This window comes from Bos taurus, chromosome 29, assembly GCF_002263795.3.
Source record: "Bos taurus isolate L1 Dominette 01449 registration number 42190680 breed Hereford chromosome 29, ARS-UCD2.0, whole genome shotgun sequence".
NCBI classification, from domain to species: domain Eukaryota; kingdom Metazoa; phylum Chordata; class Mammalia; order Artiodactyla; family Bovidae; genus Bos; species Bos taurus.
In genome coordinates, this window is record NC_037356.1 from 7,010,312 (window position 1) to 7,031,549 (window position 21,238).

At 38.0% G+C, this 21,238-nt stretch overlaps 1 protein-coding gene across 2 annotated transcripts in view; it reads left to right on the plus strand.

The window, feature by feature from the left end:
- Nucleotides 1-21,238, plus strand: part of GRM5 (glutamate metabotropic receptor 5) — a 644,941-nt gene that overhangs the window by 453,522 nt on the left and 170,181 nt on the right. For both annotated transcript variants that reach the window (XM_015461120.3, XM_024987445.2), the window contains exon 4: nucleotides 1,254-1,489. In XM_015461120.3, coding sequence (XP_015316606.2) covers nucleotides 1,254-1,489 — 236 coding nt within the window. The remainder of the gene's footprint in view (nucleotides 1-1,253; nucleotides 1,490-21,238) is intronic.

The window sequence follows — 21,238 nt, forward strand, 5'->3', positions numbered from 1 at the left end:
GTCCATCTAGTCAATCCTGTGGTTTTTCCTGTAGTCATGTATGGATGTGAGAGTTGGACTATAAAGAAAGCTGAGCACCGAAGAATTGATGCTTTTGAACTGTGGTGTTGGAGAAGACTCTTGAGAGTCCCTTGGACTGCAAGGAGATCCAACCAGTCCATGAAAAGGAAATCAGTCCTGGGTGTTCATTGGAAGGACAGATGCTGAAGCTGAAACTCCAATACATTGGCCACCTGATGCAAAGAGTTGAGTCATTGGAAAAGACCCTGGTGCTGGGAAATATTGAAGGCAGGAGGAGAAGGGGACAACAGAGGATGAGATGGTTGGATGGCACCACCAACGTGATGGACATGAGTTTGAGTAGGTTCTGGGAGGCCTGCCTTGCTTAGTCCATAGGGTCACAAAGAGTCAGACACGACTGAGTGACTGAACTGGTACTGATAGTGTAAAACATGATTTCATATGTGTATTTTACATGTATCCTTATTAAAGAAGTATCATGGGATAGGAAAGAGGATATGGACTATAAGGACTTCGGTTTGGGCTCTGATGAATCAATTAATAGAATGATCATGATCAGAAAGTTTCTCTTGTTTAACCACTCAGGAAAATCCCCTCAAGTAGGAAATGGCAACCCTCCCTAGTAGTCTTGCCTGGAAAATCCCATGGACAGAGGAGCCTGGCGGGCTACAGTCCATGGGGTCACAAAGAGTCAGACACAAGTGATCACACACACACACTCACACATCATTACATGTAAAATGTAGGAAAAAAATGAATATCATATGATGGTTAAATTAACATTAGGTATATTTTAGAAGTATTTTTCAGTTTTACTTTATGATCCTTATCATGATTTATTATTAAGTAAAGGAAAAGAAATATACTTAAAATTAATTTAACCTAGCTATTAAACATTCAGTAAATAGTGTGAACGGTGATATATAGCTTTCATGATTATACTCTATTTTACAACCAGTGAAATTCTGCCAAAAGCATTGGGTTATTCTCTGCAGTCCAAGGTAAGTGAGACCAGTACCTTCCAGCATTCTTACACGCAAAGTTTCCATTGTATTTTGCACTTTTTATCCTATTTGATTTGAGCTGCTATCTCAATAATCATGTAGTATAATGTAAGACCATAGTGTGGCCTGAGTGCCATTTACTGATGAATGTTTTCAAAACGATAGCAAACAGCATCGTTTTCTCAGACGAGACCTGTTCTGAGCTGAGGGGTTTTTGTTTCCCCACAGTGACGGCTGGGCTGACAGGTATGATGTGACAGATGGCTATCAGCGAGAAGCTGTTGGTGGAATCACAATCAAGCTCCAGTCTCCCGACGTCAAGTGGTTTGATGATTATTATCTGAAGCTCCGGCCAGAAACAAACCTCCGAAACCCTTGGTTTCAAGAATTCTGGCAGCATCGCTTTCAGTGCCGGCTGGAAGGGTTTGCACAGGAGAACAGCAAATACAACAAGACTTGCAATAGTAAGCAGATTTATTCTTTCATTTAAAGTGGGTAAGGCTCCAATTTAAGTGAACTGTGTTATGAGGATAGCGGCTGTCATCTGTTAGAAAGGAGGGCTCTTATATAGAGTGGGTACTGCTTCTTAGAGGGATAAGAAAACATAAGAGAGTAAATGTTCACTCTATTAAGATTGCAAACTGTTTCTATCATTCAGGATATTGGCAGTGTACTACAAAGCTAATGTGAGCTCCAGAAAGGAACTCTTCTTGACATTTTTGAAGGCAAGAACTACATTCTGGTTATTTTGATTATCTTTAGCAATTAGCACAGTGGAAGGCACATAACAAGGGTTTCATGTATGTCTGAAAAATGAATTAGTGCATGTTGAAGGACGGATCAATTCCTACTTCCATCAATAAACTATAAAACAGTAGCAAGGATTTGCTGTGTATAATTATGATGTTCCAGGACACATAAACTAAGCAGAGCCATTCAAATGATTTATAAGGATTCACAACGAATCCTTTAGTTGTAAGGGTAACAAGATGAGGAAAACTAGATCCCACCCTCAAGGGATTTATTGTCTAGTTAGGGAGATCATGATGCCAACAAAAGTTGCACTTCAGTGTTGTACATGATGTAACAGGAATTTTAAACAAAGGGTTTGGTCAGTTTTATTTGTAGCAAATCCAAAGGGAATCTTGACTCTTAATAATCAGACAGGGTCAATGTTGATCTGTAAGTCAAAGTGCAAAGGTTAAGATTTGTTAAAACCAACAAAGGGTTTGCTAAGACTGATTTGTCCCGCATTGTGTAACAAGCACCTCATATGTGTTTACAAAGGAGTGAAATGTTTTAGTTGGTGGTATAATGCCTCTATCATGATGCTGGAACAGGAGAGAGCACTGGAGCAATGAGGCTGAGGTTGAAATCCTAGCCCATGAATTAATTCCAGTCTACAGAGAAGCTGTCACCAGCACCAAAATGAGGAAAATAGGAACAATGTAGGGACTTCTTTATAATGCATCTCCTGAGTTCACATCCATACTGTGTTTTTTCTATCAGTCCCTTCTTTTGTGAAATGAAAGAAGTAGTAAGTGCTGATCTGTGATGACTCTTACATGTCAGTATTTGGAAAAGTGAGACTGTGGCAGCCTCATGTAAGTTCCTACCTAGTCTAGCAACAGTGGACAGGAAGGCTGGGGTGTGGGATGGTACTGCCCCGTGAAATCCAGAAGCCACAGCAGCCTGCTATGAAACTACATTTGCTTCTCTCCTGCTTTAAATACTGCCAACTCTTGTCCAGAATCTTCAAATGCTTCTTCATTTCCTTTGTTTTTATGTTTTATTTTCATGAAAAAAAAAACGTGTGTGAATACACAGGACTGTGACTTCTGTTTCACAATTTTTATACCCAAGTTTATATTTTTCACAGTTCTATCCAGTTTCTTTTTTCAATTTAATTTTACTTCTAATTGGAGGATAATTACTTTACAATATTGTGATGGTTTCCACCGTACACCAACCTGAATCCGCCATATGTATCCATACATCGCCTTCCTCCTAAGTTCCCTCCTATCTCCCACCCATCCCACCCCTCCCTCTAGGCTGTCACAGTGCACTGGCTTTGGGTTCTGTGTCATACAGCAAATGCTCACTGTGTGCATTAGTCGCTCAGTCATGTCTGACTCTTTGTGACCCCATGGACTGTAGTCCACCAGGCTCCTCTTTCCATGGAATTCTCCAGGCAAGAATACTGGAGTGGGTTGCCATTCCCTTCTCCGGGGACTCTTCCCCATCCAGGGATCAAACTAAGGTCCACCGTATTGCAGGCAGACTCTTTACCGTCTGAGCCACCAGGGAAGCCAAAAGTCCACGGGCTAGCTACTTTACATATGGCCATAGATATGTGTCAATGCTACTCTCGCAAATCACGCCACCTTCTCTCCCCTACCGTGCCCAAAAGCGCGTTCTCCATGTCTGCATCTCCAGGGCTGCCCTGTACATAGGTTCATCACTACCGTCTTTCTAGACTCTACACATACACGTTAAAATACAATATTTGTCTTTTTCTTTCTGGCTTCACTTTGTATAATAATCTCTAGGTTTGTCCACCACATGTGAACCAACCTAAATGCAAAAAGTGGTGCTGGGAAAAGAGGCCAGCGACATGTAAAATAATAAAATTAGAACACTTCCTAACACCATACACAAAAATAAACTCAAAATGGATTAAAGAAACACCCAAATGTAAGACTAGAAACTATAAAACTCTTAGAGGAAACATAGGCAGAACACTCTTTGACATAAAGCATAGCAAGATCCTCTATGACCCACCTCCTAGAGTAATGGAAATACAAACAAAAATAAACAACTCTGACCTAATTAAACTTAAAAGCTTTTGCAAGGAAAGCATATGAAGGAAACTAAAAACAAGGTAAAAAGAAAACCCTCAGAATGGGAGAAAATAACAGCAAATGAGACAACCGACAAAGAACTAATTTCCAAAATATACAAGCAATGCATGAAGCTAAATACCAGAAAAATAATCCAATCAAAGACTAGGCAGAAGACTTAGACAGACATTTCTCCAAAGAAGACATAGGGATGGCTAATAAACACATGAAAAGATGCTCAACATCGCTCATTATCAGAGAAATGCAAATCAAAACCACAACAAGGCATCATCTCACAACAGTCAGAATGGCCATCATCAAAAAGTCTATCCAGTTTCTGAAGGACACAAACTTCTTTCTTCCCTTGAGATCTGGGGTGCACACATCCTCTATGCACTGATCCTATGATTGTGTACAGATAACTCTATGTAGCTACATTGGAGGCATTTTGGAGGGTCAGCTGCAGACCCAGTCTCGTTTCTGGTAAGGAGTTAGTGACAGCCCCTAACCAGTGTGGCTAAGTAAATGTTTCCAGTTGTTCCTTCGCCCTCTTTTGTACTAGTGTTCTTCCTCCCCAACTTCTTTTTGTCTGAAATGTCCTCTCCTGGAAATAATTCTTTGTTTCTCTTACTTTTTTTTTTTTTTTTCTTTTGGAGGCCTTTTGACATACAGTCTTGAAAAACTCTTTGATTTACATGGAAACATTATTTCTATGGAAATTATTCTATAAAATTCTCCATTTGAAATTGTTGCTGCAGCTCTGCCTTTCCCATGAACACCCTGATGTGATTTCTCTGCTCAGGGGCTGTCCCTCACTCTAGTTATGGAAAAGCATTCTTTTAGTCCCACCCCCGTGGAATCTTATCTGTCAACAGGTGTCATCCGTGTACATAAAGATGAACACGGGTATGTAATACCTCCGTTATTCTTCTCAATGAGAGAAGAACTGTCGTTATCATTAAAGATAACAAAACCAAGAATTAGAGAGACAAAACAACTTGCTCAGGAAAACACCAGAACTGAGACTCAAACTCAGGTTTGTCTGAAGTTTAGCTTATATGCTACACTAAGTGAAAGTCACTCAGTCATGTCTGACTCTTTGCGATCCCATGGACTATACAGAATACTGTATAGTAGAATACTGGAATGGGTAGTCTTTCCCTTCTTCAGGAGATCTTCCCAACTCAGGGATCGAACCCAGGTCTCCCACTTTGCAGGTGGACTCTTTACCAGCTGAGCCACAAGGGAAGTCCATACTACACTAAAGAGAGAGACTATTTAATTTTAAAAATCACAATCAAAATTGCCTTCTATAATAGTTAACATATAGGTCAAAAATACAAAAAAGAGAAAAATAAATATTAAGATTATTTGTATATAACTATGGAATGCAGTAATAGATACCTCAATATTCAATAATCTCTACTTTTGACCATATTTCCTTATTTACTCAAATGTCCTTTCAGTATCTACATTTTCAAATGACCCCAGGTAGTTTATTCTGTAACACTACTGAATATGAGTAGTGTTTCCCTGAATATACTTTCATCAAGCAGTGTGCATAAGACAACCATTTTTGAGTTGGAGAAGTAAGTTGGACTTTACAATTCATGACAGGCAAGAAATCTTCACCTTATTCACTCTCTATAGTACCCAAATCTAATAGATACGTCAATAAGCAAAATGACTTGATACAAAGAGTGGAAATACTCATAGCTGAATAACTGCCATTTTGTTTTGTTTTTTTAGAAACTTCTTGAAAGGCAAAGTATAAGACCTAGGAGAAGTATATGAATCTGAGTAAAATTAGCAGTAGCCTTATACAGAATGAGCTAAAGAAAAGCTCTGAGTAACCAAAAAGCTTAACACTTAACAGAAAACACTTAACACTGAATAAGTAGCAGAGCCATCTTAGAGACCAACTCCTAGAAATTAATTCCCAATAGATTACAGCTGAAGTGATTTTTTTTTTAATCTGTATGGGAAACCAATGTGACTAATATTAACAGCACAATGTTCATGGCAAAACCACTAATATTACCTTAGTATAATTTTCTAAGTACAGTTTATTTTTTCTTCAAACTAATGATTTATAGTAACACCTGGATAACAGTCTTTCATATAGCCTCTTCTGGTTTCCCACTAAAGTACTGATGACTGTATCCATAACAATAGAAAACTCATGTAACAACAATCTTTGAGAAAGGCAGCCATCGGAATGCCAGTGCCCGGAAGACTTCCACTAAATAGCCAGTACACCTATGAAATCAGATATTGGTACAACTGGCTAACTATAGAGAAAAAAGCTGGTGTAGCCTCATACCACAATGTATACACACACACACTTGTATACATATATACATACACACCCAGATGAGCAAAATACTTAAGTGTGAAAAAAGAAAACTATGGAGACAAAAGAAATCACTGTAGAGGGATTCAATTCAGAGCAGTCACTCAGTCATGTCTGACTCCCCTCAACCCCATGGTCTGCAGCACGCCAGGCTTCCCTGTCCATCAACAACTCCCAGAGCTGACTCAAACTCATGTCCATCACGTCAGTGATGCCGTCCAACCATCTCATCCTCTGTCGTCCCCTTCTCCTCCCACCTTCAGTCTTTCCCAGCATCAGGGTCTTTTCCAATGAGTTGGTTCTTCACATCAGGAGGCCAAAGTATTGGAGTTTCAGCTTCAGCATCAGTCCTTCCAATGAATATTCAGGACTGATTTCCTTCAGGATGGACTGGTTGGATCTCCTTGCAGTCCAAGGGCCTGTCAAGAGTCTTCTCCAACACCACAGTTCAAAAGCATTCAATTCTTCAGTGCTCAGCTTTCTTAATAGTTCAACTCTCAAATCCATAAATGACTACTGGAAAAACCATAGCTTTGACTAAATGGACCTTTGTCAGCAAAGTGATGTCTCTGCTTTTTAATATGCTATCTAGGTTGGTCAGAGCTTTTCTTCCAGGGAGCAAGCGTCTTTTAATTTCATGGCTGTAGTCACCATCTGCAGTGATTTTGGAGCCCAAGAAAATAAAGTTTGTTACTGTTTCCATTGTTTCCCCTTCTATTTGCCATGAAGTGATGGGACCGGATGCCATGATCTTAGTTTTCTGAATGTTGAGTTTTTTTTGTTTGTTTGTTTTTAAATTTCTATATGTTTTTATTTTTTTTTATTTTATTTTATTTTTAAACTTTACATAATTGTATTAGTTTTGCCAAATATCAAAATGAATCTGCCACAGGTATACATGTGTTCCCCATCCTGAACCCTCCTCCCTCCTCCCTCCCCATACCATCCCTCTGGGTCGTCCCAGTGCACTAGCCCCAAGCATCCAGTATCGTGCATCGAACCTGGACCGGCATCTCGTTTCATACATGATATTTTACATGTTTCAATGCCATTCTCCCAAATCTTCCCACCCTCTCCCTCTCGCATAGAGTCCATAAGACTGTTCTATACATCAGTGTCTCTTTTGCTGTCTCGTACACAGGGTTATTGTTACCATCTTTCTAAATTCCATATATATGCGTTATTATACTGTATCGGTGTTTTTCCTTTCATCAAGAGGCTCTTGAGTTCTTCTTTGCTTTCTGCCATAAGGATGGTGTCATCTGCATATCTGAGGTTATTGGTATTTCTCCTGGCACTCTTGATTCCAGCTTGTGTTTCACGCAGCCCAGCATTTCACTTGATGTACTCTGCATATGTTACATAAGCAGGGTGACAATATATAGCCTTGATGTACTCCTTTCCTGATTTGGAACCAGTCTGTTGTTCCATGTCCAGATCTAACTGTTTGTTGCTTCTTGACCTGCATACAGATTAGGAAGGTTTTACTCAGAAAAAGAATGATACAGTTTATGAGACTGAGAATGTTTCGTGGTTTTTTTTTTTCATGTTGCTGTTGATTAGTCACTAAGTTATTTTAATAACTTAAAATAACTTTAAATACCTGTATTTCATGTAATTACTATTAATTATTATATGACATATATGCACCACATGCATATAAATGAAAATGCCTCAAAAATGTGTGTGTGGGGTGTAGTTATTGTTATTGTAACATTATTGTAATAATATTGTTTTTATTTATAATAAAATGTTCTATAACATTGAACAGTTATTGTTCAACCCTTTTGTGACCCCATGGTCTGTAACCCACCAGGCTCCTCTGTCCACTGGATTTCCCAGGCAAGAATACTGGAGTGGGTTGCCCCTTCCTTCTCCATGGTGGTTTTTTTTTTTTTTTAATTTTATTTTATTTTTAAACTTTACATAATTGTATTAGTTTTGCCAAATATCAAAATGAATCCGCCACAGGTATACATGTGCTCCCCATCCTGAACCCTCCTCCCTCCTCCCTCCCCATACCATCCCTCTGGGTCGTCCCAGTGCACTAGCCCCAAGCATCCAGTATTGTGCATTGAACCTGGACTGGCATCTCATTTCATACATGATATTTTACATGTTTCAATGCCATTCTCCCAAATCTTCCCACCCTCTCCCTCTCCCACAGAGTCTATAAGACTGTTCCATACATCAGTGTCTCTTTTGCTGTCTCGTACACAGGGTTATTGTTATCATCTTTCTAAATTCCATATATATGCGTTAGTATACTGTATTGGTGTTTTTCCTTCTGGCTTACTTCACTCTGTAAAATAGGCTCCAGTTTCATCCACCTCATTAGAACTGATTCGAATGTATTCTTTTTAATGGCTGAGTAATACTCCATTGTGTATATGTACCACAGCTTTCTTATCCATTCATCTGCTGATGGACATCTAGGTTGCTTCCATGTCCTGGCTATTATAAACAGTGCTGCGATGAACATTGGGGTACACGTGTCTCTTTCCCTTCTGGTTTCCTCAGTGTGTATGCCCAGCAGTGGGATTGCTGGATCATAAGGCAATTCTATTTCCAGTTTTTTAAGGAATCTCCACACTGTTCTCCATAGTGGCTGTACTAGTTTGCATTCCCACCAACAGTGTAAGAGGGTTCCCTTTTCTCCACACCCTCTCCAACATTTATTATTTGTAGATTTTTGGATCGCAGCCATTCTGACTAGTGTGAAATGGTACCTCATAGTGGTCTTGATTTGCATTTCTCTGATAATGAGTGATGTTGAGCATCTTTTCATGTGTTTGTTAGCCATCTGTATGTCTTCTTTGGTGAAATGTCTATTTAGTTCTTTGGCCCATTTTTTGATTGGGTCATTTATTTTTCTGGAGTTGAGCTGTAGGAGTTGCTTGTATATTTTTGAGATTAGTTGTTTGTCAGTTGCTTCATTTGCTATTATTTTCTCCCATTCTGAAGGCTGTCTTTTCACCTTGCTGATAGTTTCCTTTGATGTGCAGAAGCTTTTAAGGTTAATTAGGTCCCATTTGTTTATTTTTGCTTTTATTTCCGATATTCTGGGATGTGGGTCATAGAGGATCCTGCTGTGATGTATGTCGGAGAGTGTTTTGCCTATGTTCTCCTCTAGGAGTTTTATAGTTTCTGGTCTTATGTTTAGATCTTTAATCCATTTTGAGTTTATTTTTGTGTATGGTGTTAGAAAGTGTTCTAGTTTCATTCTTTTACAAGTGGTTGACCAGTTTTCCCAGCACCACTTGTTAAAGAGATTGTCTTTAATCCATGGTATATTCTTGCCTCCTTTGTCAAAGATAAGGTGTCCATATGTGCGTGGATTTATCTCTGGGCTTTCTATTTTGTTCCATTGATCTATATTTCTGTCTTTGTGCCAGTACCATACTGTCTTGATGACTGTGGCTTTGTAGTAGAGCCTGAAGTCAGGTAGGTTGATTCCTCCAGTTCCTTTCTTCTTTCTCAAGATCACTTTGGCTATTCGAGGTTTTTTTGTATTTCCATACAAATTGTGAAATTATTTGTTCTAGCTCTGTGAAGAATACTGTTGGTAGCTTGATAGGAATTGCATTGAATCTATAAATTGCAGAGGAAGGTAAACTTCCAAACTCATTCTATGAGGCCACCATCACCCTAATACCAAAACCTGACAAAGATCCCACAAAAAAAAGAAAACTACAGGCCAATATCACTGATGAACATAGATGCAAAAATCCTTAACAAAATTCTAGCAATCAGAATCCAACAACACATTAAAAAGATCATACACCATGACCAAGTGGGCTTTATCCCAGGGATGCAAGGATTCTTCAATATCCGCAAATCAATCAATGTAATACACCACATTAACAAATTGAAAAATAAAAACCATATGATTATCTCAATAGATGCAGAGAAAGCCTTTGACAAAATTCAACATCCATTTATGATAAAAACTCTCCAGAAAGCAGGAATAGAAGGAACATACCTCAACATAATAAAAGCTATATATGACAAACCCACAGCAAACATTATCCTCAATGGTGAAAAATTGAAAGCATTTCCTCTAAAGTCAGGAACAAGACAAGGGTGCCCACTTTCACCATTACTATTCAACATAGTTTTGGAAGTTTTGGCCACAGCAATCAGAGCAGAAAAAGAAATAAAAGGAATCCAAATTGGAAAAGAAGAAGTAAAACTCTCACTATTTGCAGATGGCATGATCCTCTACATAGAAAACCCTAAAGACTCCACCAGAAAATTACTAGAACTAATCAATGACTATAGTAAAGTTGCAGGATATAAAATCAACACACAGAAATCCCTTGCATTCCTATACACTAATAATGAGAAAACAGAAAGAGAAATTAAGGAAACAATTCCATTCACCATTGCAACGGAAAGAATAAAATACTTAGGAATATATCTACCTAAAGAAACTAAAGACCTATATATAGAAAACTATAAAACACTGGTGAAAGAAATCAAAGAGGACACTAATAGATGGAGAAATATACCATGTTCATGGATTGGAAGAATCAATATAGTGAAAATGAGTATACTACTCCATGGTGGTTTTAATTAAATAAAAAAATTTAAATTCCATGTGTTAAAAACATAATAAAAAGGGAAAAGGGGCCAATATGTCAGTCTAAATATTTATTTCTTACAAGAAAAACCCATCCAACTTTAAAACATAAAAATAAAAAACAAAACAAATGTACAATGGATATACTAGCAAATGCTTCATAGAACAATTAAAAATTATTAATAAACATAAGAAAAATTCACTCATTATTGAGAAAAGTTCACTCTCATTATTAATTGTAAAAATACAAATGTTCTTCCTTTTATCTTTCTGTATTTTCCAAACATTCCAGAATGAGGATAAGTTATTTCTTATCCCCCCAAAAAAAGAAAAAGAAATAACATTTTCAAATTATTATTTAAGGACACTACACCCCCCCCACACATTATTGAGGCATTTTCATTTATATGTGTGTGGTGCATGTATGTCTTATAATAATAGTAATTACATAAAATACACAACTCAAGTGAATTTATGTTTTATGAATTTATATAATAAATACATAAACACACACACACATCTCTGTAAATACCATCCAAAGAAACAATATCAGAAAGTTCTCTCATACCCAGTCCCAAACAATAACATGCTCCATTAATATAAAATTGAAAAAAAATTAATTTATTTTTTAATTGAAGGATAATTGCTTTACAGAATTTTGTTTCCTGTCAAACCTCAACATAAATCAGCCATAGGCATACATATATCCCCTCCGATCTCCCTCCCCATGCCACCCTCCTAGGTTGATACAGAGGGCTGGTTTGATTTCCTGAGACATGCAGCAAATTCCCGTTGGCTATCTATTTTACAGATGGTAATGTAAGTTTCCATGTTACTCTTTCCATGCATCTCACCCTCTCTTCCCTCTCCCCATGTCCATAAGTCTATTCTCTATGTCTCTTTCCCATTGCTGCCCTGCAAATAAATTCTTCAGTACCATTTTTCTAGATTCCGTATATAAGTGTTCATATATGATATTTGTCTTTCTCTTCCTGACTTAATTCACTCTGTAAAATAGGCTGTAGGTTCATCCACCTCATTAGAACTGACTCAAATGTATTCCATTTTATGGCTGAATAACATTCCATTGTGTATATGTACCACAACTTCTTTATCCATTCAACTGTTGATGGACATCTAAGTTGCTTCCATGCTCTAGCTACTGTAAACAGTGCTGTAATGAACAATGGGATGCACGTGTCTTTTTCAATTTTGGTTTCCTCAGGGTATATGCCTAGGAGTGGGATTTCTGGGTCATATGGTGGTTTTATTCCTAGTTTTTTAAGGAATCTCCGTATCGTCATCCATAGTGGCTGTATCCATTTACATTCCCACCAACAGTGCAAGAGCATTCCCTTTTCTCCTTACCCTCTCCAGCATTTATTGTTTGTAGACTTTTTGATGATGGCCATTCTTACTGGTGCAAGGTGATACCTCATTGTAGTTTTGATTTGCATTTCTCTAATAATGAGGCAAGAGTAGTGGAGTGGGGTGCCATTGCCTTCTCCAATAATGAGTGGTGTTCAGCATCTTTTCATGCGTCTGTTAGCCATCTGTATATCTACTTTGGAGAAATGTCTGTTTAGGTTTTTTTCCCACTTTTTTATTGGGTTGTTTGTTTTTCTGGAATTGAGTTGTATGAGCTGCTTGTATATTTTGGAAATTAATCCTTTGTCAGTTGTTTCATTTGCTATTATTTTCTCCCATTCTGAGGGTTGTCTTTACACCTTACTTATAGTTTCCTTTGCTATACAAAAGCTTTTAAGTTTAATCAGGTCCCACTTGTTTACTTTTGTTTTTATTTCCATTACTCTAGGAGGTAGGTCATAGAGGGTCTTGCTTTGATTTATGTCATCGAGTGTTCTGCCTATGTTCTCCTTTAAGAGGTTTATAGTTTCTGGTCTTACATTTAGGTCTTTAATCCATTTTGAGTTTATCTTTGTGTACAGTGTTAGGAAGTGTTCTAATTTCATTCTTTTACATGTAGCTGTCCAGTTTTCCCAGTACCATTTATTGAAGAGGCTGTCTTTGCCCCATTGTATAGTCTTGCCTCCTTTGTCGAAAATAAGGTACGCATAGGTGCATGGGTTTATTTCTGGGCTTTCTATCTTGTTCCATTGGTCTATATTTCTGGTTTTGTGCCAGAACCACACTATCTTGATGACTGTAGCTTTGTAGTATAATCTGAAGACAGGAAGGTTGATTCCTCCAGCTCCATTCTTCTTTCTCAGGACTGCTTTGGCTACTCAGGTACTTTGGGGTTTCCATATGAATTGTGAAATTTTTTGTTCTACTTCTGTGAAAAATGCCATTGGTAATTTGATAGGGATCACATTGAATCTGTAGATTACATTTGTTAGTATAGTCATTTTCACAATATTGATTCTCCCTACCCAGGAACATGGCATATCTCTCTATCTGTTTATGTTATCTTTGATTTCTTTTATCAGTGTCTTATAATTTTCTGTGTACAGTTATTTTGTCTCCTTAGATAAGTTTATTCCTAGATATTTAATTATTTTTGTTGCAATGGTGAATGGGATTGATTCCTTAATTTCTCTTTCTGATTTTTCATTGTTAGTATATAGAAATGCAAGAGATTTCTGTGTATTGATTTTGTATCCTGCAACTTTGCTAAATTAATTGATTAGTTCTAGTAATTTTCTGATAGTATCTTAAGGGTTTTCTATGTACAGTATCATATTATCTGAAAATAGTGAGAGCTTTATTTCTTCTTTTCTGATATGGGCTCCTTTTATTTCTTTTTCTGCTCTGATTGCAGTAGGCAGGACTTCCAAAACTATGTCGAATAATAGTCATGAAAGTGGACACCCTTGTTTTGTTCCTGATGTTGGGGGAATGCTGTCAGTCTTTCACCACTGAGAACAATATTTGGTGTAGACTTATCATATATGGCCTTTACTATTTGAGGTAGGTTCTTTCTATGCACATTTGTTGAAGAGTTTTAATCATAAATGGGTGCTGAATTTTGTCAAGGGCTTTTTCTGTATCTATTGAGATTAATATATGGTTTTTATGTTTCAATTTGTTAATATAGTGTATCACATTGATTGATTTGTATATATTGAAGAATCCTTGCATCCCTGGAATAAACCCAACTTGATCATGGTGTATAAGCTTTTCGATGTGTTGCTGAATTCTCCTTGCTAAAATTTTGTTGAGGAGTTTTGCCTCTATGTTGATCAGTGTTACTGGCCTGTAGTTTTCTTTTTTTGTGTTGTCTTTGTCTGATTTTGGTATCAGGGTGATGGTGGCCTCGTAGAATGAGTTTGGAAGTGTTCCTTCCTCTGCAATTTTTTGAAAGAGTTTTAGAAGGATAGGCATTAGCTTTTCTTTAGTTATTGATAGAATTCTCCTGTGAAGCCATCTGGTCCTGGGCTTTAGTTTTTTGGGAGATTTTTTTTTATCACAGCTTCAATTTCAGTGCTTGTAACTGGGTTGTTCATACTTTCTGTTTCTTCCTGGTTTAGTCTTGGAAGATGGAACTTTTCTGAGAATCTGTCCATTTCTTCCAGGTTATCCATTTTATTGCTATAAATTTGTTCAAAATAGTCTCTTAAATCCTTTGTATTTTGGCATTGTCTGTTGTAACCTCTCCTGTTTCACTTCTAATTTTGTTGATTTGATTCTTCTCTCTTTTTTTCTTGATGAGTCTGGGTAAAGGTTTCTCAAATTTGTTTATCTTCTCAAAGAACAAGCTTTTAGTATTATTAATCTTTACTATTATTTCTTTCATTTCTTTTTCATTTATTTCTGCTCTGATATTTATTATTTCTTTCCTTCTGCTAATGTTGTGGAGTCTTTTGTTCTTTTTCCAGTTGTTTTAGGTGTAAAGTTAGGTTGTCTATTTGATGTTTTTCTTGTTCCTTGAGGTAGGATTGTATTGCTATCAACTTCCCTCTTAGAATGGCTTTTGCTACATCCCGTAGGTTTTGAGTTGTGTTTTCACTGTCATTTGTTTCTAGAAAATTTTTTTATTTCCCTTTTGATTTCTTCAGTAACCTGTTATTTAGAAACATATTGTTTTGGGTGTGTGTGTGTTACATAGAAACATATTGTTTGATCTCCACATGTTTTGTGTTTTTTTTACAGTTCTTTTCTTGTAACTGATATCTAGTCTCATAGCCTTGTGATCAGAAAAGATGCTTGATATGATTTCAATTTTCTTAAATGTACTGAGGTATGATTTGTGACCCAAGATGTGGTCTATCCCGGACAATGTTCCATGTGCACTTGAGAAGAAGGTGTATTCTTTTGCATTTAGATGAAATGTCCTGAAGATATCAGTGAGACCCATCTCATCTAATGTATCATTTAAGACTTGGGTTTCTGTATTAATTTTCTGTTTTGATGATCTGTCCGTTGGTATGAGTGGGGCGTTAAAGTCTCCTATTATGATTGTGTTACTGTCAATTTCTCCTTTTATGTCTGTTAGTGTTTGTCTTATGTATTGAGGTGCTCCTATGTTGAGTGCAGAGATATTTACAATTGTGCTGTCTTCCTCTTGGACTGATCCCCTGATCATTATGGAGTGTCCTTCCTTGTAATATTCTTTATTATAAGGTCTGTTTTGTCTGATATGAGGATTGCTACTCCAGCTTTCTTTTGCTTCCCATTTGCATGGAATATATTTTTCCATCTTCTCACTTTCAGTCTATATATGTCTTCAGGTCTAAAGTGGGTTTCTTGTAGACAGCATATATATGGGTCTTGTTTTGGTATCCATTCAGCCAGCCTGTGTAATTTGGAGCATTTGATCCATTTACATTTAAAGTAATTATTGATATATATGTTCCTATTGCCATTTTCTTAATTGTTTGGGGTTTGATTCTGTAGATCTTTATCTTCTCTTGTATTTTTTGACTATATAAGTTCCTTTAACATTTGTTGTAAAGCTGGTTTGGTGGTACTGAATTATCTTAACTTTTGCTTGTCTGAAAAGGTTTTGATTTCTCCATCAATTTTGAATGAGATCCTTGCTGGGTACAGTAATCTTGGTTGTAGGTTTTTCCCTTTCAGTACTTTATATCCTACCATTCCCTTTTGGCCTGCAGTTTCTGCTGAAAGATCAGCTGTTAAACCTGTTGGGTTTCCCTTGTATATTACTTGTTGCCTTTCCCTTTCTGCTTTTAATGTTTTTTTCTTTGTGTTTAGTCTTCATTAGTTTGAAAAGTGTGTGTCTTGCTGTGTTTCTCCTAGGATTTATCCTATATGGAACTCTTTGTGCCTCTTGAACTTGATTGACTGTTTCCTTTTCCATGTTGGGGAAATTTTCAGCTATAATCTCTTCAAAAATTTTCTCATACCCTTTTTCTCTTCTTCTTCTGGGACCTCTATAATTCTAATGTTGGTGTGTTTGATAGTATCCCAGAGGTCTCTGAGACTGTCCTCAGTTCTTTTCATTCTTTTTACTTTATTCTGCTCTTCAGAAGTTATTTCCACCATTTTATCTTCCAGCTCACTGATTCATCCTTGTGCTTCAAATATTCTCCTACTGATTCCTTCTAGAGTATTTTTAATTTCAGTAATTGTGTTGTTTGTCTCTGTATGTTTATTCTTTAATTCTTCTAAGTCTTTGTTAATTGATTCTTGCATTTTCTCAATTCTGTTTTCAAGGTTTTTGATCATCTTTACTATCATTATTCTGAGTTTTCAGGTAATTTCTTCTTCATTTCTTTGGACTCCTGTGTTTCTAGTTTGTTTATTCATTTGTGTATTATTTCTCTGCCTTTTTGTGTGTTTTTTTTTTAATTATTGTGTTTGAGGTCTCCTTTTCTGAGGCTTCAAGGTTGAGTTCTTTCTTCCCCTTGGTTTCTGCCCTCCTATGTTTGGTCCATTGGTTTGTATAAACTTTGTATAGGGTCAAATTTGTGCTGAGTTTTTGTTGATGGGCAAGGCTGAGTGAGGTGGTTCTGTCTGCTGATGACTGGGTTTGTATTTTTGTTTTGTTTCTTGTTTAGATGAGGTGTCCTCATGGTGCTAATGGCGGTTGGGTGATGCTGGGTCTTGTATTCAAGTGGTTTCCTTTGTGTGAGTTCTCACTATCTGATACTCCCTTGGGTTAGTTCTCTGATAGTCTAGGGTCTCGGAGTCAGTGTTCCCACTCCAAAGGCTCATGGCTTGATCTCTGGTCATGAATGAAGATTCCACAAGTGGTTTGTTACGGCATTAAGTGAGATTGAGTCAGATATCCAAAAATAAGAAACCAAAGATGTTTGAACCCCAGACAAATGGCCGTTACAAATCAGGCATTTAATAATTAAAATAAGGGAATATACACATATACACCCATAAATAAAATCAAAATAGTTCAACAAAAATAAAGTACAATAGATTTACCCAGCGAACAAAGGAGACCCAAAATTGTATCTACCAGTTAAGGACAAAACTAACTAATGCACAAACTAGAAAACACAACTAAAGCAAGGTGCCAAGTGGGGAACAAAGCAATGAACACAAAACTAGCAAATATGTGGAGAGGAAAGGAAAGAAAGAACAGATATGCAAAGAAAATAGAGGTAGAGGAAGATTTATATACATTAAAGATTAATTGCAAGGGGAAAAGAACAGTAGGAAAGGTAAACAAAGGAATAAATGTGGGAAAATAATATTAGGTTTAAATTTTTTAATTTAAAAAAAAAGAAAGGAAGAAGAAAGAAAAAAGAAAAAAAGGAAAACTCCACAGAACTGAGAAAGCCCAAAATAGAGACAGAGGTTTATAACAACAATAAAAAATGTTACTGAGTGGGAAAAAAAAAAAAATCAAAAGCTTAATTCGAGTTTATTGTGCCAATAAAATTGACAACTACAATGGAGGTGGGAGGAAAAGAAAAAAAGTAAAAAACATCCAAAAGAATCTACAGAACAAGTCAAAACATAAGAATAATAGGTGTTTCTCTTGAGTCACTGCTGTCAGAGTCCTTCCCCTCGCTGGGAGTCACAGTCCACCTCACCTCCCTCGGATGCCCTCCAACACTGTGCTGGTCTCTGGACCTGCTGTGGGGGCGGCTCAGATTCTAATCTGGTCCTCCTCCTGTGTGTTCTTGCCTCCAGTGTCCATGTCTATCAGAAGTAGTGTGTTTTCTTTTGTGGGAGCTTTCAATGTCCTTTTATATATTCCAGAGGCACAGAGTCTGCTTAGTTGATCATGTGGATTTAATCTGCAGCTTGTACAGCCTGGGGAAGGTTTTGAGTGTTCTTCTTTAGCCACACTGGCCCTGGGTTTCAATTGTAGTTTTATTTCCACCTCTGCATGTGGGTCATCCACGGGGGTTTCCTCCTGAGGCTGTCCTAGAAGACTTGGGTCTGCCCCAGTGAGGGCCAGGTGTGGAGGTGGTGCAGCTGCTTGGGTTGCAGGGGTTCTGGCAGCACCAGGTACTCAGGGGGGTTGGCGACTAAGGTAGTAGGAAATATAGTGCTCTAGAAGGGTATGGCAACCAGTATTGGCCAGTACGCTCCAGTATTATTGACTGGAGAAAGCCCCTGACAGAGAAGCCTGGCAGGCCACAGGGTTGCCAAGAGTTGAACATGACCGAAGTGACCCTGCGTGCATAGATGCAAGCTTTTTTTTGCCTGTGGCAGGTCTGCCCCAGTGAGGGTTGAGCGTGAAGTTGGCACAGCTGCTTGGGTTGTGGAAACCCTTGTGGCACCAAGTGTGCAGGGACATGGACTGCCTCCTCTGCAGGAGTTATGGCCCAATCAGAGTCTTTTTTCAACCCCTTGTAGCTGGTGATCAGAAGGCCTCTTTGGCCAGTCTTTCTCCATAGTTCCACCTGTTCAGGCACTTAGAGGGCCCCCTGGCTGGGGTCCTATTCTGTACATTGGCAGGTCAGGTGCTTGATGGGCCAGCCTGTCTATTGTTAAGTTGCCAATGCTGGCATGTGGGAAGAGAGAGGCTATGGTTGATGGCTCTACCCCCTATGCATGACTCAGCAGTATTGCCTTGCTTCCATGGCTGCCTGGCTTTCCTCCACAGGCATTTCCCACCACAATCTCCTCCTTCACATCCCCTCAGTCCTTCTCTCTGCAGTCGACAACAGTCCTCACCCTGGGATTGCTCTGCAATCCCTAAACTCCAGCTCCCAGCTGCTGCTCCCTCTAGGGGACCGGCATCCCCGTTCAGGGTGTGTGTGGCTGCGGCAAGGCCAGTCTGATTCTCATTCCATTTAGGCCGCCACAGATCAGCTGTTTCACTCTCAGCCTTAAAGATTTCTCCTCTGACTCAGACAGTTCCCCCGATGTGGGGATCAGACCCCTGCTTCAGCTCCCCCAGCCGCCGAGGGCAGGTCCAGTCCTACTAACACTCCTGTTTCCCCCGCTAGTTCCTTCATCCTACCGAGGTTTGTGTGGGTCTATATATTCTTTTCCACTGGTCAGGTCCTCCTGTCCACTCTCAGCGGGTGTTCTGCATGCACTTCTGTGTCTGAAGGTGTGTTCCTGATGTATCCGTGGAGAGAGATGTACTCCACGCCCACCTACTCCTCCGCCTTCTTGTTCTCCTCCAATATAACATTTTTTAATGCCCATCAGTTTCACCTACCCTTGTACATCATATAAATGGAATCATATCTTATTTACCTTTTGTGTCTGGCCTTTCCCCCTCAAAATAATGTTGTAGGGTTCATCCCTGTTGTTATATGTATCAGTAGTTTATTCTTTGTCATCATTGTGTAGTGATCCTTTGTATGGAGAGAGCAGAATTTATCTATCAGTTCTCCTATAGATGGAAATTTGGATTATTCACAGTTTTAAGTATTATAAATAAAGCTTTTATGAACACTACTATACATACCATCTGGCAAACACATCCTAATTCCTGTTAAATGTACTATATACCTGTAAATTGCTAGGTCATAAGCTAAGCATATGTTTAGCTTTCTTAGATATTACCAAGCAGTTTTCCAGACTAACTGAACTAATTTAAACTTCCACTGAAATGTGTAATAAGTCAAGTTTCTGTGCACCCTTCACAAGAGTTGGTATTATCTTTTTTCACTTTAAACATTGTTAGTGTTGGATTATTATATTGTGATTTTGATTGGCATTTCCCTTGTGCATTAGGAAGCTAAGTTCCATTTCAAATGTTTATTGGAAATATAGGTATCCTCTTTTGTAAAGTATATTGTCCAGTCTTTTGCATATTTCTTTGAATTGATTACTTCTTAATATATATTTTAAAACTTCCTATATCCTATGGATACAAGTCTTTGGTTAGATATACATACCATGAAAATCACCCAGTTGAAGTGTAGCTTATTACTATTTTCTATTTCTCTCATTTGCTATTTATTTTGCTTTTTTTTTCTATTTGTCCAATTTTTCTTTAATTTTTTTATTCTTCTTTTCCTACTTGCCACTTTATTTTGGATTAATCAGTACTTTTTATTATCCTATTTTGTCACCTCTATGAGCATTTTTATTTCATCTCAGTACATTTCATTTTGAGTTTTCAATAAATATAAATGAATCCTTAATACAAACTATGTTAAGTTGGCTCTTATTTACATTCAAGAATCTTACAAATATTTATACCTGTTTATCTGCTTTCACGATGGTGTGATCATTCACCTAGAGGCAGATATTCTAGAATGTGAAGTCAAGTGCGCCTTAGAAAGCATCACTATGAACAAAGCTAGTGCAGGTGATGGAATTCCAGTTGAGCTATTTCAAATCCTGAAAGAGGATGCTGTGAAAGTGCTGCACTCAATATGCCAGCAAATTTGGAAAACTCAGCAGTGGCCACAGGACTGGAAAAGGTCAGTTTTCATTCCAATCCCAAAGAAAGGCAATGCCAAAGAATGCTCAAACTACCACACAATTGCACTCCTCTCACACGCTAGTAAAGTAATGCTCAGAATTCTCCAAGCCAGGCTTCAGCAATACGTGAACCATGAATTTCCAGATGTTCAAGCTGGTTTTAGAAAAGGCAGAGGAACAAGAAATCAAATTGCCAACATCAGCTGGATCATGAAAAAAGGTAGAGAGTTCCAGAAAAACGTCTATTTCTGCTTTGTTGAGTATGCCAAAGCCTTTCACTGTGTGGATCACAATAAACTGGAAAATTCTTCAAGAGATGGGAATACCAGACCACCTGACCTGCCTCTTGAGAAACCTATATGCAGGTCAGGAAGCAAAAGTTAGAACTGGACATGGAACAACGGACTGGTTCCAAATAGGAAAAGGAGTACGTCAAGGCTGTATATTGTCACCCTGCTTATTTAACTTATATGCAGAGTACATCATGGGCAGGAAGAAGCACAAGCTGGAATCAAGATTGCCAGGAGAAATATCAAATAACTTCAGATATGCAGATGACACCACCCTTATGGCAGAAAGTGAAGAGGAACTAAAAAGCCTCTTGATGAAAGTAAAAGTGGAGAGTGAAAAAGTTGGCTTAAAGCTCAACATTGAGAAAACA